This window comes from Melopsittacus undulatus, chromosome 13, assembly GCF_012275295.1.
Source record: "Melopsittacus undulatus isolate bMelUnd1 chromosome 13, bMelUnd1.mat.Z, whole genome shotgun sequence".
NCBI classification, from domain to species: domain Eukaryota; kingdom Metazoa; phylum Chordata; class Aves; order Psittaciformes; family Psittaculidae; genus Melopsittacus; species Melopsittacus undulatus.
In genome coordinates this window covers 7,037,976-7,050,368 of record NC_047539.1, presented here as the reverse complement: position 1 = coordinate 7,050,368, position 12,393 = coordinate 7,037,976, and the positions used below count along the sequence as shown (strand labels likewise).

At 48.4% G+C, this 12,393-nt stretch overlaps 1 protein-coding gene across 9 annotated transcripts in view; it reads left to right on the top strand.

The window, feature by feature from the left end:
* MSI2 (musashi RNA binding protein 2) overlaps positions 1-12,393 on the top strand; it is a 215,433-nt gene that overhangs the window by 167,054 nt on the left and 35,986 nt on the right. For 8 of the 9 annotated variants that reach the window (XM_034068727.1, XM_034068726.1, XM_034068724.1 and 5 more), the window contains exons 9-10: positions 1,518-1,632; positions 7,225-7,299. In XM_034068727.1, coding sequence (XP_033924618.1) covers positions 1,518-1,632; positions 7,225-7,299 — 190 coding nt within the window. Of the gene's footprint in view, positions 1-1,517; positions 1,633-7,224; positions 7,300-10,259; positions 11,162-12,393 lie in introns of those variants that run through there. The other variant, XM_034068728.1, reaches the window with a different exon arrangement.

Here is a 12,393-nt window from a genome sequence, read left to right as displayed (position 1 = left end):
GCTTCTTGGCAGAGATACAGCGAAAGAGGAACTCCAGAAGAACTTTGCTTCAAACTTCACTGGGTTGGGGTAGTTTATGTGCAAGAAGAGTGTGTTTTGAGAGCATTGGCAGTGTCTGAGCATTGTAGCTTCAGGAAGTGTTGCAAGCAAGTAAAGTAAATGCAGTCTGTGGAGATGTGCAGCGGGGAGGGAGGAGTAGGTGGTTTTGTTTAAAATCCTCCCATTACAGGCAGTTAACCTTTATGTTACCTAAATGAAAATTGTATAAACCTGGAATTTCCACTGATCAGGTTGCCTAGGAACAGGCGGTTGGTTTTCATAAGACAATGAACACACAGTCACTGATCGGGCTATTAGGTACCTATTATCCTGCATCCCGGCTCTGCCTGGGGTGGTTGCCTGCTTGTGCGTGTGATGGAGGTGATACAGGAGGCACAGAGAGCAGCCCTGTTCCTAAGTCCTTGCCTGCGAGCTGGTGGTGATCCCACTCTGCTCCCAGTCTGGCCAGGCAAGGGATGGGGGGTACCTAAATGTGCAAAGAGGGTTCAAGAACTGATTGAAGAACAATGTTAAGAGGTATAAGGCTCAAACCTCTGCATTCAGCCTAAGACCCTTAACCTCAGACCAGCAGTTCTCACTGTGCCAACCGTACGGGTGGGGAAGGCAGCGCCTTGGAGATTCCCTGCATCCCGCACAGGGATGCACTGTATGCCTGCACGTTTTCCCATTGCTCAGAGCAAAGTGTAGAGTCATAGAAATGGGTTGGGATAACTGGCTAGTTCCAGAGCAGCTTGTTGGCACAGAGACAGTCTGCTTGAGGGGGCAACTTGGTGGTGCCAGAGCTGGAAAACATGGGAAAGTGCTTTATTTCTGCCTTTCCCTATCCAAGGAAAGGCTGGGAACCATGACCTGGTGGGGTTGCTGGATCCTGGGTATCCTGGTGCTGGCTGGGCTGGATTGCTGTCTCTCCCAAGGCACTGGTGGAGACTCACAATTGCTTTGAGTGGCATTAAGCAACTTCAGAAGGCAGCAGGAGTAAGTGGAAGTGAAAGAATGCAGAGCATTTATTAATAGGGTTTACAGAAATTTTCTGCTGGGTAGAAATATCGATTCTTTATTCCTATTTTAAAAGGAGCTTTTTGTAATGATCACCAAGAGTCATTTTCTGTTATCGATTGCAATAGAGCTGTGCTGGAGACCTCCCTCCATTCATTCCACTCCCGCGAGCACCATTGAGAAGGGAACGCAGCCCAGGTTTTCCTTTCAGGAACTTCTTAAATCAGCACTTCTGTCATCTTTCCAGTGGGGTTTGCTCTCTGTGTTTAAAGAGACATACACGTTTGCTCTTTTAAATCCGTTTACGCTATTCTTAAAGTTCACCTTAGAGGGGGAGGTGGTGTGGGGAGGCAGATGCTAAAAATAAACCTCCCCCCCACCCCCTTAAGTAGATCAGTTCTGCATTTGACATTTACATGGAATTCATTTGCATCTCATTTGTACATGTTTCTGCTCAATAGGTAGAATGTAAGAAAGCACAACCTAAAGAAGTGATGTTTCCGCCAGGGACGAGAGGAAGGGCACGTGGATTACCGTATACCATGGACGCTTTTATGCTAGGGATGGGAATGTTGGGTAAGTGCCGTGGCCACCACACGTCTCCCGGAGCCCGCGGCTCCTGTCTTGTGTCTCTCCCTGCTTCCTGAACCCTTAAGCCATAGGGGTGAGCAGATCCCTGCACCCGTGTGTTTGCGGGGCTAGGACTTCAGCAGGGGTGGAGTGGGGAGAATGATCCTGTCTGTGGCAAATGATTAACTCCCCCCCCTCCTGGAATATAGAAATTTGCATTTAAATGGATGTTTTAAAGAGGCTGTTTTACTCTTCCTGGCAAAAATAGAATGATGAAAGACGCAGGGTGCTCATTCTGACTAAAAATGATCTCTCCCCTTCTTTAGAGGAATTGAGTCACACATTATTCCCCTTCTTTTAAAGGTATCTCTGACAGCTCAGCATAGATAATTGAAAATCCTGCCGGCTCCTCACTGGCCTGCAGGATGGGGAGAGCAGGGAGGAGCGCAACAGTGCAGGGCACAACAGTAATTACAAGTTTGAAGGCAATGGAATGGTATTTTAGTCCAGAGTATTGTGTCCAGGAAATACTAATTAAATGGGATAAATGATATTTAATGGCAGCATTCTATTTGTGCACGAGGTCTGCTTAGTTACAATTGGTTCTCATTTCTTTCTGCCTAGATAGTTCTTCTTTCTTTAGAATGTGACAACCTCTTGATGCTCTCTCTCAGATTTGCTAAGCCAAAATGCTGCTAATCCATTGCCAATGTACTTTTGTACAACCCCATGCATTTTCAACCTCCAGCTCTGTTTGTATCACTGGACTTTCCCTTGGTTGTCACCCTCTGTGTCCATAAGGCATGCATGAACAAGAGGGTATCTGGAGGTGTTCCCAGGCAGAAATGAGCCTTTCCCAGGCTGGTGTCCCTCCTGTGTAGCCTCTCTGCGATGCTTTGAGTTTTCTATCCTGGGTTTAGATGATCCCAGAAACTCAAGCATAAAAACCAGCCTTGAAAGCTGGTGCTTGGTTGTCCTGGGCTCTGCCAAGCAGGTTGAGATGAGCTGGCTGAGATGCTGGAGGATCCCAAAGCTTCTGGAGTGAGCATCAGGTCAGAGGAGACTGTCCCATGAGGATCAGGCTGTTACACTGAGACATCTGACTTCAGGCCCTGCTTGATTTGATAGGGAAAACTTCCCTGCCTTATTTGCTTTATCTCTGAATTAATAGTGCTTCTGTTCGCGTGGCTGGAGCGATCCATTTCAGGGATGTGTAATTCAGTTATTTCCACTGATCATCTATTTTGCTGTCCCCACACTCCACCACCACCCTGCCCCATAGCGTTAGGAAATTGCATTTTGTGGTTAAAATATTTATCTTGTCCTAGTCAGTCTGTGATTTGGTGGCCTGCATGTTCCAGGGTGCTGGAGCATAGGCACTTCATTGCTCTTGTTTCTCTGTCTTTACCACTCGCGGTGCCTGAGGTTTGGGGTAGTGAAGGTGGTGGAGGAGAGAGCCCAGGTCACCCTGGGCAGGTAGGAAGACCCAGGGCAGGATCCCTTATCCACACACCATGAGCAGAGCAATCTCGGACTCTTCTCCCTCCAGACAGGCAAGGAGTGAATGGAGCCAGAGTCCACCCCAGTGACCTGAAGGGAAAATTCAGTCCTTGGGTGCAATGTGATTCCCACCAGGATGCTGCACTGGAAAAAGATGATTTCAAGCCATAAGAAGCAAGGGAAGAAGCCCTCAGCGAGCAGATCTGCTTTTGCACAGAGCCAGCAATTTGGGTGCCCCTTGGCAAATCCCTGTCCCATTGCAGTGGGGTGGATCAGGTCACCCCAACCAGCCGTGCTCTGGCCAGTCTCACAGCACACTGGTTAGATTGCACATCAGGGTGACTTGCTCAGAATTAATGATGGATTCGTGTTGAAGGCCAGATGCTTCATTATCTGCTCGAGCTGGCTTTTTCATCTTCCAAGTTCCTGCTTTGCTACAGTGGCACCATGTTAAATAATTAAGTACTGAACAAGGAAATCACAACACACAAAAGCAAAGCTGTCTGGATGGCCATTATAAAGCCCCATTTTCAAAGGCTGCCTCCAAGTGTTGGGAAGGGGGATGATGGCAGCACCTCAGCGGGGAGCCTGAATGGCTCCTTCCCAAGCCCTGAAGCTGCTCCAGGTAGGGCCTCATCCCACAGGGAGAGGGGGGTAATTAACCCATCAAGTGATGAGATGCACGAAGTAATGTCCTGCCGGAGGCAGCGTCTGCAGTATCCCGGGAGGCTGCTGCCAGCCCTGCCCTGTTCCTCCTCTGCTGGACTGAACCAGAGCGACAGGGGCTGCTCCTGGAGGATTTTTATACCTGTTTCCAGAAGCCCTTGTTCAAGGTCACCTTCTCCAGATGCTGCTCATGGGCAGAGGAGGGAATGGCAGGAACGAACGCACAAGACAGCCCAAAGGAAGGAGCGGGGAGCGGCTCCCTCCGAAGCTATTAAGGAAGTTGGTCTTTTTCATTAATCACAGCCTCCCCGAGGAGCCTGCAGCAGCCGGGGTCTAAAGGTGCGTAGGCAGCCGCTTCTGTGATGATTTGGTTGATTGGAACAAAATTAAAGTGTTCTTCTGAAAGGATTTTCTGACTTGGAGAGCGTGGGCAGGCTCAGCCTTTTGCCAGGGCTGCTCCTGGGCTGTGTCAGGCTCTGTCTGCGGTGGGACATGCACAGGCTCAGGGGACACCAGGGACATCCATTAGCCACTCTGCATAAAGAACAAGCTGGCATGGGCTCAGTTCCAGCATCTCTGTCTCCCTGGCAGCCCACCCAGCCTGAGGAGCTGCTCCCCAGCACCAGCGATGCTCGTGAAGAGGCCCCGTATCCCCCCTCACAGGCTGAGTGGAGGGTGTTCAGTGGTCTAGAAGCTTGCCATGTGCCCAGAAGCCTCACCTCTGTCTCCCAAGGGCATGCAAGTGTCACTTCATTGCCCCATGGCTTTTTGCCCCTCCATTCAGGACTGCAAACTTGGAAAAAGAGAGAAAAGAAGACAACTGAGGAGCAGTGTTCATAGGAGGTTTCTCTGTCTCCCTTCCCATCCAAAGCAGCTCCCCGTGGGACATCACAGTTGCTGTTATGGGGTTCAGCTCTGGAGGCAGCTGAAGCAGTGCTCAGTCTGAGCTGGGGCCCCACAGGACTCACTTCTTCAGGCAAGGGGCGTCTTGGACCTGCTCGTGTTTAATATGAAAGTTGGGCTCTTTTTAACCTGCAAACCCCTCCAGGGCCAGGAGCACTCGGCACATAAAGCTCACGCTCCCGGACAGCCAAAACAGTGTCTGTATGAGCACCAGACTTCAGGTCTCCACCAGGCTCCTTCTATCAGTGCTCAAGGCAGAGCAGGCTCTGCATTACTGCACACAGTCTAGGAAGGCTGAACTCATGCATTAAAGAAGCTTGTGCCCTTCAAAGAAAGTCATTCCCTTTCTCCATCAGGCTGTGTTAATAGAGTAGCAGCTGCCTCTGAGGTAGGATTTGGGATGGGGAGCCCTTTGTTAGCGCTGGATTCCCGGGGGCTGGCACAGCTCAATGACCCCTCTGAGCTCCCACAGCAGCACCTGCAAACACAGCCTCAGCCTTGCTCTTTAATTCCCGTGGAGCAGGAGATAGGTCAGCTTTGAAGAGGGTGGGATAGAGGGGAGTCAGCAGTCCAGCTCGGGTCTCCTGTCTTCCCAGGATCCTTATCCACCAAGAGCATGATGAGCTGAAGGTCACCCAGGCTGCAGGATGGGTGCATTGGACCTGCTGCCACTGGGGTCAGAGGCAGGAGCTGGGTGGAAGTGGTGCTGGGAAAGCAGGTTTGGTTGTTGGTTGGAGTTCAGGAGGGTCTCCCTTTGGAGGGGGTAATCCAGGCAAAACTTGGGGTTTTGGTGTAGCAACAAGGGATAGAGATTGATTGTTCCCCAGGACTACTGAAGCAACAAAACTGCTCGGTGCCCCGTGCAGGATGAGAATGGCATCTAATGGGAATGGTGGGTAGGTCAGCATGGCCATAATTTGGCTTGATGAAGCATCCACATGGGCACGGTGTTAATGCGCTATTGATATTCAGCCAGGCAATTTCCCCTGCGCGGCTCAGGCTTTGACTCGTTAGAGCAGAGCTGGGCACTGCAGCAGCAAATGAAGAGGAAAATTGAAGTAATGTTGTATTATAAATTTATGATTTCATCTGCCCGACCTCGAGCGCGCTGAGCGCTGGCGATGCAGGCGTGAGCCCCCCAGGCAGCGCTGCCCCCAGCATCCTGCACGGATGCATCCTGCACCCCACTGCCAGCTCCTGAAGTTGGTTGGGTCAGACCAAAGCTTCATGGTTTCCACTTGGAGAGGACAGAGGTGTTTTTGCTGGGGGAGCTCGCAGCGCTGTTAATGGCACTGCGTGCTCAGCAAACAATCCATTTATCAATATTGTTGTTTTTTAAAGAAAGAGGAGAAAAGATTTGTAAAGCTTAACTCCGAAAGAGCTGATTTAATGACAGAGGTGATTAATTTCTAAGGGAATCCAGCTGTTGAGCTGTGAGATAAATAAGCAGGGGCTAAGCAGTGTGTACACAGCGCTGAAAGCCGCCGCGTGCTGTCCGGGATCGCGGGGCTGCTTTCCCTTGGCACTGTTTAATCCCGTAATCAAAATTCATCCAAGCATTTTTATCTTCCGGTTTTAGGTTATGATTAATAGGACATTGTATGTACGTATAAATCTCATCAGGAGCGGAGGGACTTGCGGCAGCAGAAGAATAGCTGTGTGATGTATGGGTGTATTAAAGAAGAAATAAAAGCAGAGATAGGAGACCCCCCAGAAGAGCAGCTTGGCTGCTGAACGTGTGCCTGGGCTCCAGTGGTTTGGGTTGGAAGGGACCTTAAAGCTCATCCAGTCCCCAGACACAGGCAGGGCCACCTTCCACTAGACCAGGTTGCTCCAAGCCCTGTCCAACCTGGCCCTGGTGCAGTAACTTGAGCATCTTTATTAACCAATATTCTCATGATACAGCTCGAAAGCTGCCCGAGGTTGGATGTGCTTCAGTGCCTATCTCAGAAGATGCTCTCAAAAGCACTTCTCATGGCTGGGTTTTACTTTCCTGAAAAATTAAAAGCTCTTTGACTCCCTGGCTCATTGCTGCTGCTGCCTCCAACTCTTGATGTGTTAACTGTTGTCCTTCACACTCCCGGGATAAAGAATTACTACTGCCTTAATCTCCAACTGTCAATAGCTCTGAAGCAAAGTACATTCATTGTAAGCTCTCCAAATGTCAGAGCAAACCTGTGTTATGTGTTTAGCCTTAGCATTTGGCATTTACTCTTCCAGCTAACAAGTATGCACAGTCCTTGGACTTGAGATACCAAAGTGCATGTTAATTACCTGAGTGACAGGTCTCGTGCACAGAGCCCAGCAGTCAGCGAGCAGGGAGGGCAGCCAGCTCCAGGGGTTTCTGTTCAAGATAATACCCAAATCTGTGGCAGCTTGGCATGAGCAGAATATATCGTGGGGTTTGATACCTTCTGTAGCATCACCTCACCCATCCTCCATGTCACTTTGCATTGTATTTAACAGCAAAAGACCTTCATTAATCTTCAAACTTCTCTTTCTTTCTCTCTTTTTCTACATTTGATCAAGGTTACCCAAATTTTGTTGCAACGTATGGCCGAGGATATCCCGGGTTTGCCCCAAGTTACAGCTATCAGTTCCCAGGTATGTACATTTCATTTCCAGATTGACTTTTTTCCCCTCTTTCCTTCCTTTTCTTCTTTTTCTCCTGTCTTTTTAACTCCGTAGTTGCAAGCTGAGACAGGCAAGTCTGCAGGGAGCATCTCACACACCACCAGATCTTCTTGCTATTTTAAAATAGATATCTATATATACATCCTTTAAATCCATTTTTTGCTAACGTGTAAATTGGTACTGGTTATTTGAAAACAAACTTCTTAAAACATACAGCAACAGAGATAATTTAAGAGCTGTTACCCTCCCTTTGATGGGTTTTTCCTTTCATGTATATTACAGAGATACACACACAAACTCACACACACATTCCCATTCTGTCCTCTGGTAAGTGCGTATTCATTACAAATGCAGTCTTAGAGTGTAAAGTCCAACCTTCCTGTGGTCTTTATCGATACCTCTGGTGTCCTTCACAGTTTCTAGGCGTGTGCTGATGGTTCAGTTTGGCTCTGGTTTGGTTTTGCCCCTTTCCTTGATGTGGCTGCCAGCAGCCGCAGAAGTGGGACTGAACTGGGGCTGAACACCCTCATGGGAAGGTCCTTTAGGGTGGGTGAGGATATGGAGGGATGCTTGGTTCTACCCATGGCCCAGTGGGGCGAAGATGCAGCCTCATGTTTTGCTCTGGGTCATGAGGATGAAACACTGTGTTGGAAGCATGCGTGTTATTTACCTCCATCAGACAAACAGTGTCCTTGGGATGGTAGTGTCTGGTTTTTGCAGGACTGGTAACACCAGAGGAGGCAGTGCTGTTAGGATTGGGTTTTATTGCCATTTCAATTCACAAATGCTAGGGCTTTACTTAAAGCTCATCTGCCTCTTTCTCACTCGTGCTACACCCTCCCAGTCAGAGCCAGCTTCGAGACAAGAGGGTGGCAGAGGTCCAGGCTGTCAGGGTGCAGCGTTAGTTGAATTAAAGAGGAGGCTTCAGAAGGCATTCGCATGTTGTCTCACACTTTCCTCCTCCTTTCCTTGTACCAGCTGATTCGTATGAAGACAGCTGAATTAGAGGCACCTTTGATAAGTTAAATGATGAAAATCGGCAGCTTTTAGATGACTTTAATTATAAACATGTCTAAAATGAGCGTGTCTGCTGGCTGACAGCAGAGGCACCGTTTGACTCCAGCCCTCGTTTTAATAAGGACCTTGTTTTTCAAATCAGGCCTTCCAGTTATTTGCTAGTTGTTTTCAGTCTCTTGCAGAGGTTGGATAGGCAGGAGAAGACCAAGTGGATTGTCAGCACTGAAAAGGAGGTGCACCCACCTGCAGGCACCACTTGTGCCTTCGGGAGAAGGGCAGCCAAGGGGAGATGCTCAGAGTCCTCTGTTGCCTTGCTTGGATTTCCCTGCCCTGTTGCTCTGCCCATGTTGTTTGCTTCACTCCCACTCAGGTTCTTTAGTCCGTAACAGCAGTCAGAGCCATTCCTAGGGTTGTTAGGTGTTTTGTCCCAGGTGATGTGGGACTCTGGTCTCTAGAGCTGTGACCTGTCAGAGCAGTGCAGTGCACAGGAGCATGGACAGAGGCATAGTGCAAAGGGTTTGGTGCCCATCAGCAGGATGGGGTGAGCTCTCTGGAGCCAGGCATTGGGAGGGAGGAATGCTGGCAGCAGAGAGCCCTGTGCCATGGGAGCACAGCTCAGGGTGCCCAGGGAGCAAGTCAGAGTTGAGGATGGGGATGTGCCAGCACTTGCTGCTCACTCCTGCCGTGGGAATGGCAGTGGAAGTGCCACTCACTTGGTTGTGTCGTGCTGTGTCCTAGCTGTCTATGGGGCTCTGCCACTCTCCTTTCACCCTTCTTTGCTGGAGGGAGCCATGTCCTGTGGCATCCAGCACCTACTCTTCCCCCAGACACCCATGGAAAGGAATGGAGTTGGCATCCTGACTGACAGACCATGGGGAAAGGCACTTAGTGCTGCGGGATGAATAGCTTGAGCGTGCTTCCACCTCAAAAGAGCCTGAACACTCCAACCCTTCCCTTGCAGTGTTTTGGCACTTGCAGAACTGCCCGTGGCACCCACAGCACGGCTGTGCCTCAGGGTGTGAGATAGGAGCACGTGTGAACCTGAGAGAAAGCTGAAGTCTGTGGTTTTAATGAGCTGTCTACCGAGATGCTTGGTGTCTGATAGGAAAAGAGAAATCCTTGGCTCTTCCTGGAGGAGCATCCCAGGCAGCCCCGCCTGCCTCCCAGCTCCACAGTGCCTGACCAGCAGTGGGGTTGTGACTGCGCTGATGTGTATTATGAGTGTAGATATAAAAAGAATACATCTAAATACAGAGCTGTGTTCCTGAGGCTCCTTACAGAGACCTGCCCGTGCTTTCTGCTACAGTGCAGTTGTGTTGTGAGCCCTGTTCTGCTGCTGGTGCTGCAGTAAACCAGCCTGGGCTGGTGCCAGGGCTGTCCTGGGGTGGGGGGGTGTTCATTGTCCCTGGGGGTGTCATCACAGAGCTGTGCTGGTGGCAGTCACCATCCCACAGGCTCCTCGCCTGCCACTGGGTGTTATTCCGACTCCTCCTCGCGTTGTGCTGCCCATTGACTTCATTAATAAAAATCCCAAATGGAATGCCCATCTGGATTGAACTGTCCTGTTGGTGCTCACCACTATCCCAGTGAAACAAGGGTACAGATGTCATGATCCATCTGCTTGCATTTCAATTTCCATACTGGAGCTGCCGGCAGGTCCCCTGGATGGGTCCAATCCCGCATCCTCCTCTGCTCCCTGTCCGCATGGGTGAGACACACGCGATCACTTTGGCGACTGCTCTATCCCCTCCCATCATGTTATTTTCCCTCTGTAACTCGGTCCAAAGCCTTTTCTTTACTTTCTTCATTTTTTATTGCAATCACTCCCTTTCTGTGTCTTTTTTTTTTTTTAATTTCTGGGACTTATCTTTTCAGTTTAATCTATTAATTTCTGTTCTTATTTCACTTTGCAGACTATTTGCCGATTTCACAAGACATAATTTTTATCAACTAGTTCTTAAAGATGCATAACAAATTAATCGGGGTTTACTACAGTGCTAATGAGAGCGAGACAAAGCCTGGGTGGTCCATGCTTAATATCAATGTCCACTGAAAAATTGCTGCTCTTACTGGCTGGTTTGAATGACTGGACTCTAATTCTCTTTTTTAAAGGCTCCATATCCTCACTGCTTTGAGTTTGCTTTTTATTTCCTTTTTGGTTTTATTGGGGTTTTTTTTTCCTCTGCTTTGTGATGAGTTTTTAATGCCCACTTGGAATGTAACTCACAAGGATGGGGATCAGGGGCATTACGAAGGCATGACTTCTCACAAACTTCTTAGAAGCAAAACATGATGATTGGGGTCTCGCAAACAGCCCCAGAGAGGTACACTGGCTCTTGTTAACACAGAGACATTGAGCAGTAGCACAAATCATCACCAGCATCTCCTGTCACTAGGATCTTTGGCAACACAGGGTTTAATTGCTCAAAATGAGTGTCCTGTGCCTGCAGGTGTGACCCTGTGGGTGCAGCAGACGCACATGTGGTTTCTCCTCTTCCATTCCCTTTGGTGGTGGCTCTTTCTAGAGCTCTTGTAATCATCATAGAATCGTGGAATGGTTTGGGTTGGAAGAGACCTTAAAGTTCATCCAGTTCCAACCCCCTGCCATGGGCAGGGACACCTTCCACTAGAGGAGGTTGCTGGAAGCCACCAAAACCAGGGCGTGGGGAGCTGCTGCCCTGTCCCATGCCTTGTCACCAGTGATGCTCTTGCATTCTCTGTGCAATTGCTTCTAATTCCAGCCTTTGCTTGCAAATCATGGGATGAGCTCTCCCCTGCCAGCTTCAGCTGTATCACACCTCTTAATCTCCACCCAAATCTCCCTCCATTGGCTTCATTGACAAGACCAGGTTCTGACTTTTGGGTAGCAAACATGTATCTTATTTAAATGCTGGTTTTCTTGAAGTGTTTCTACCCATTTCATAAGTTTGTGAGAAGTAAATTGCATGCTTACAGTAGAACTGTAATGCATTTTAATGTTTGTTAATCCACTTGTTCAAAATGTCAGTGTCAAAGGCTCTACAATACACGGCTGTGCTGTTCATTTCATTAAAGATGCTTGATGTAATAATTGGGTAGTTTTCTTTTGACTTTCCTGCAGGCAATAGCATTTTTTCTTTAATCTGTATGGCTTCTTATTATTTTGTTTGGGTTTTTTTGCTATGAATTGCTTTGCTTTTGTGAACTTGTCCTGGTGTGCATGATTTGCAAACGTTTCTGCTATTGTGAATTTTCTCATTTTTTGTAAATAGTCCATCTGTGCTTTTCTTTTTTATTTTCCTTTTTTTTTTCCTTTTTTTTCCTTTTTTTAATGCCTTTTCTCCTGTAAGTACCTGAGGTAGAAAATGATAATAAATTGTTTACAACGGCTGTGCTGTGTTGCTGCTCTCTTAGCTTGCAGGTTTCATATATTGGTTTGGACGCACCAAATAACCAGTACCAATGACAGTTGAATAAAAGACTAAAACAACCATCACTCACAGTGTGTGACCCGGTGTTTGAAGAACCTGCAGATGAACAGTTACGTACGAGGTGTGTTTACAGCAAAAGCTAAACCCAGTGCACTTGTAATTGGGGGAGAGGAGTGATGCTGGGTCACAGTTAAAGTGTTGCAGCACTGCGGTCAGTGCGGACCCTGCCAGCACCCGAGGTGGGTTTCAGCATCAAACCCATAGGTGTATTAGAAACCCTTGTGGCCAGCTCTGCAGTACTAAAGGGCAGGAATCTGCTCCTGCTGTTTGGAAATTGAAGGAAAATGGGGTGATTCCTGTCGCTGTGGGGGGCCTGGCTGCAGTGGCAGCTGGGATTCTCAGTTATCCCATCTTCCATCGTTACCAGGATGTTCAGGGATTCTCAAAGCTACTTAGAAGCCTTCAGCTCAGGAATTTAATATTAGGGGGTTTTTAATTAAGGGTTTGTTTGCGTGTCTGTTTGTTAAAGCTGATTAAAACCTTTGTGTATGGGGAGAGGTGGGAAAAACCAGGTATTTCCACAGACTTCTCAGAGCTCAGGGAAATACACTTGCTTATTAATACTGGTCCTCCATAG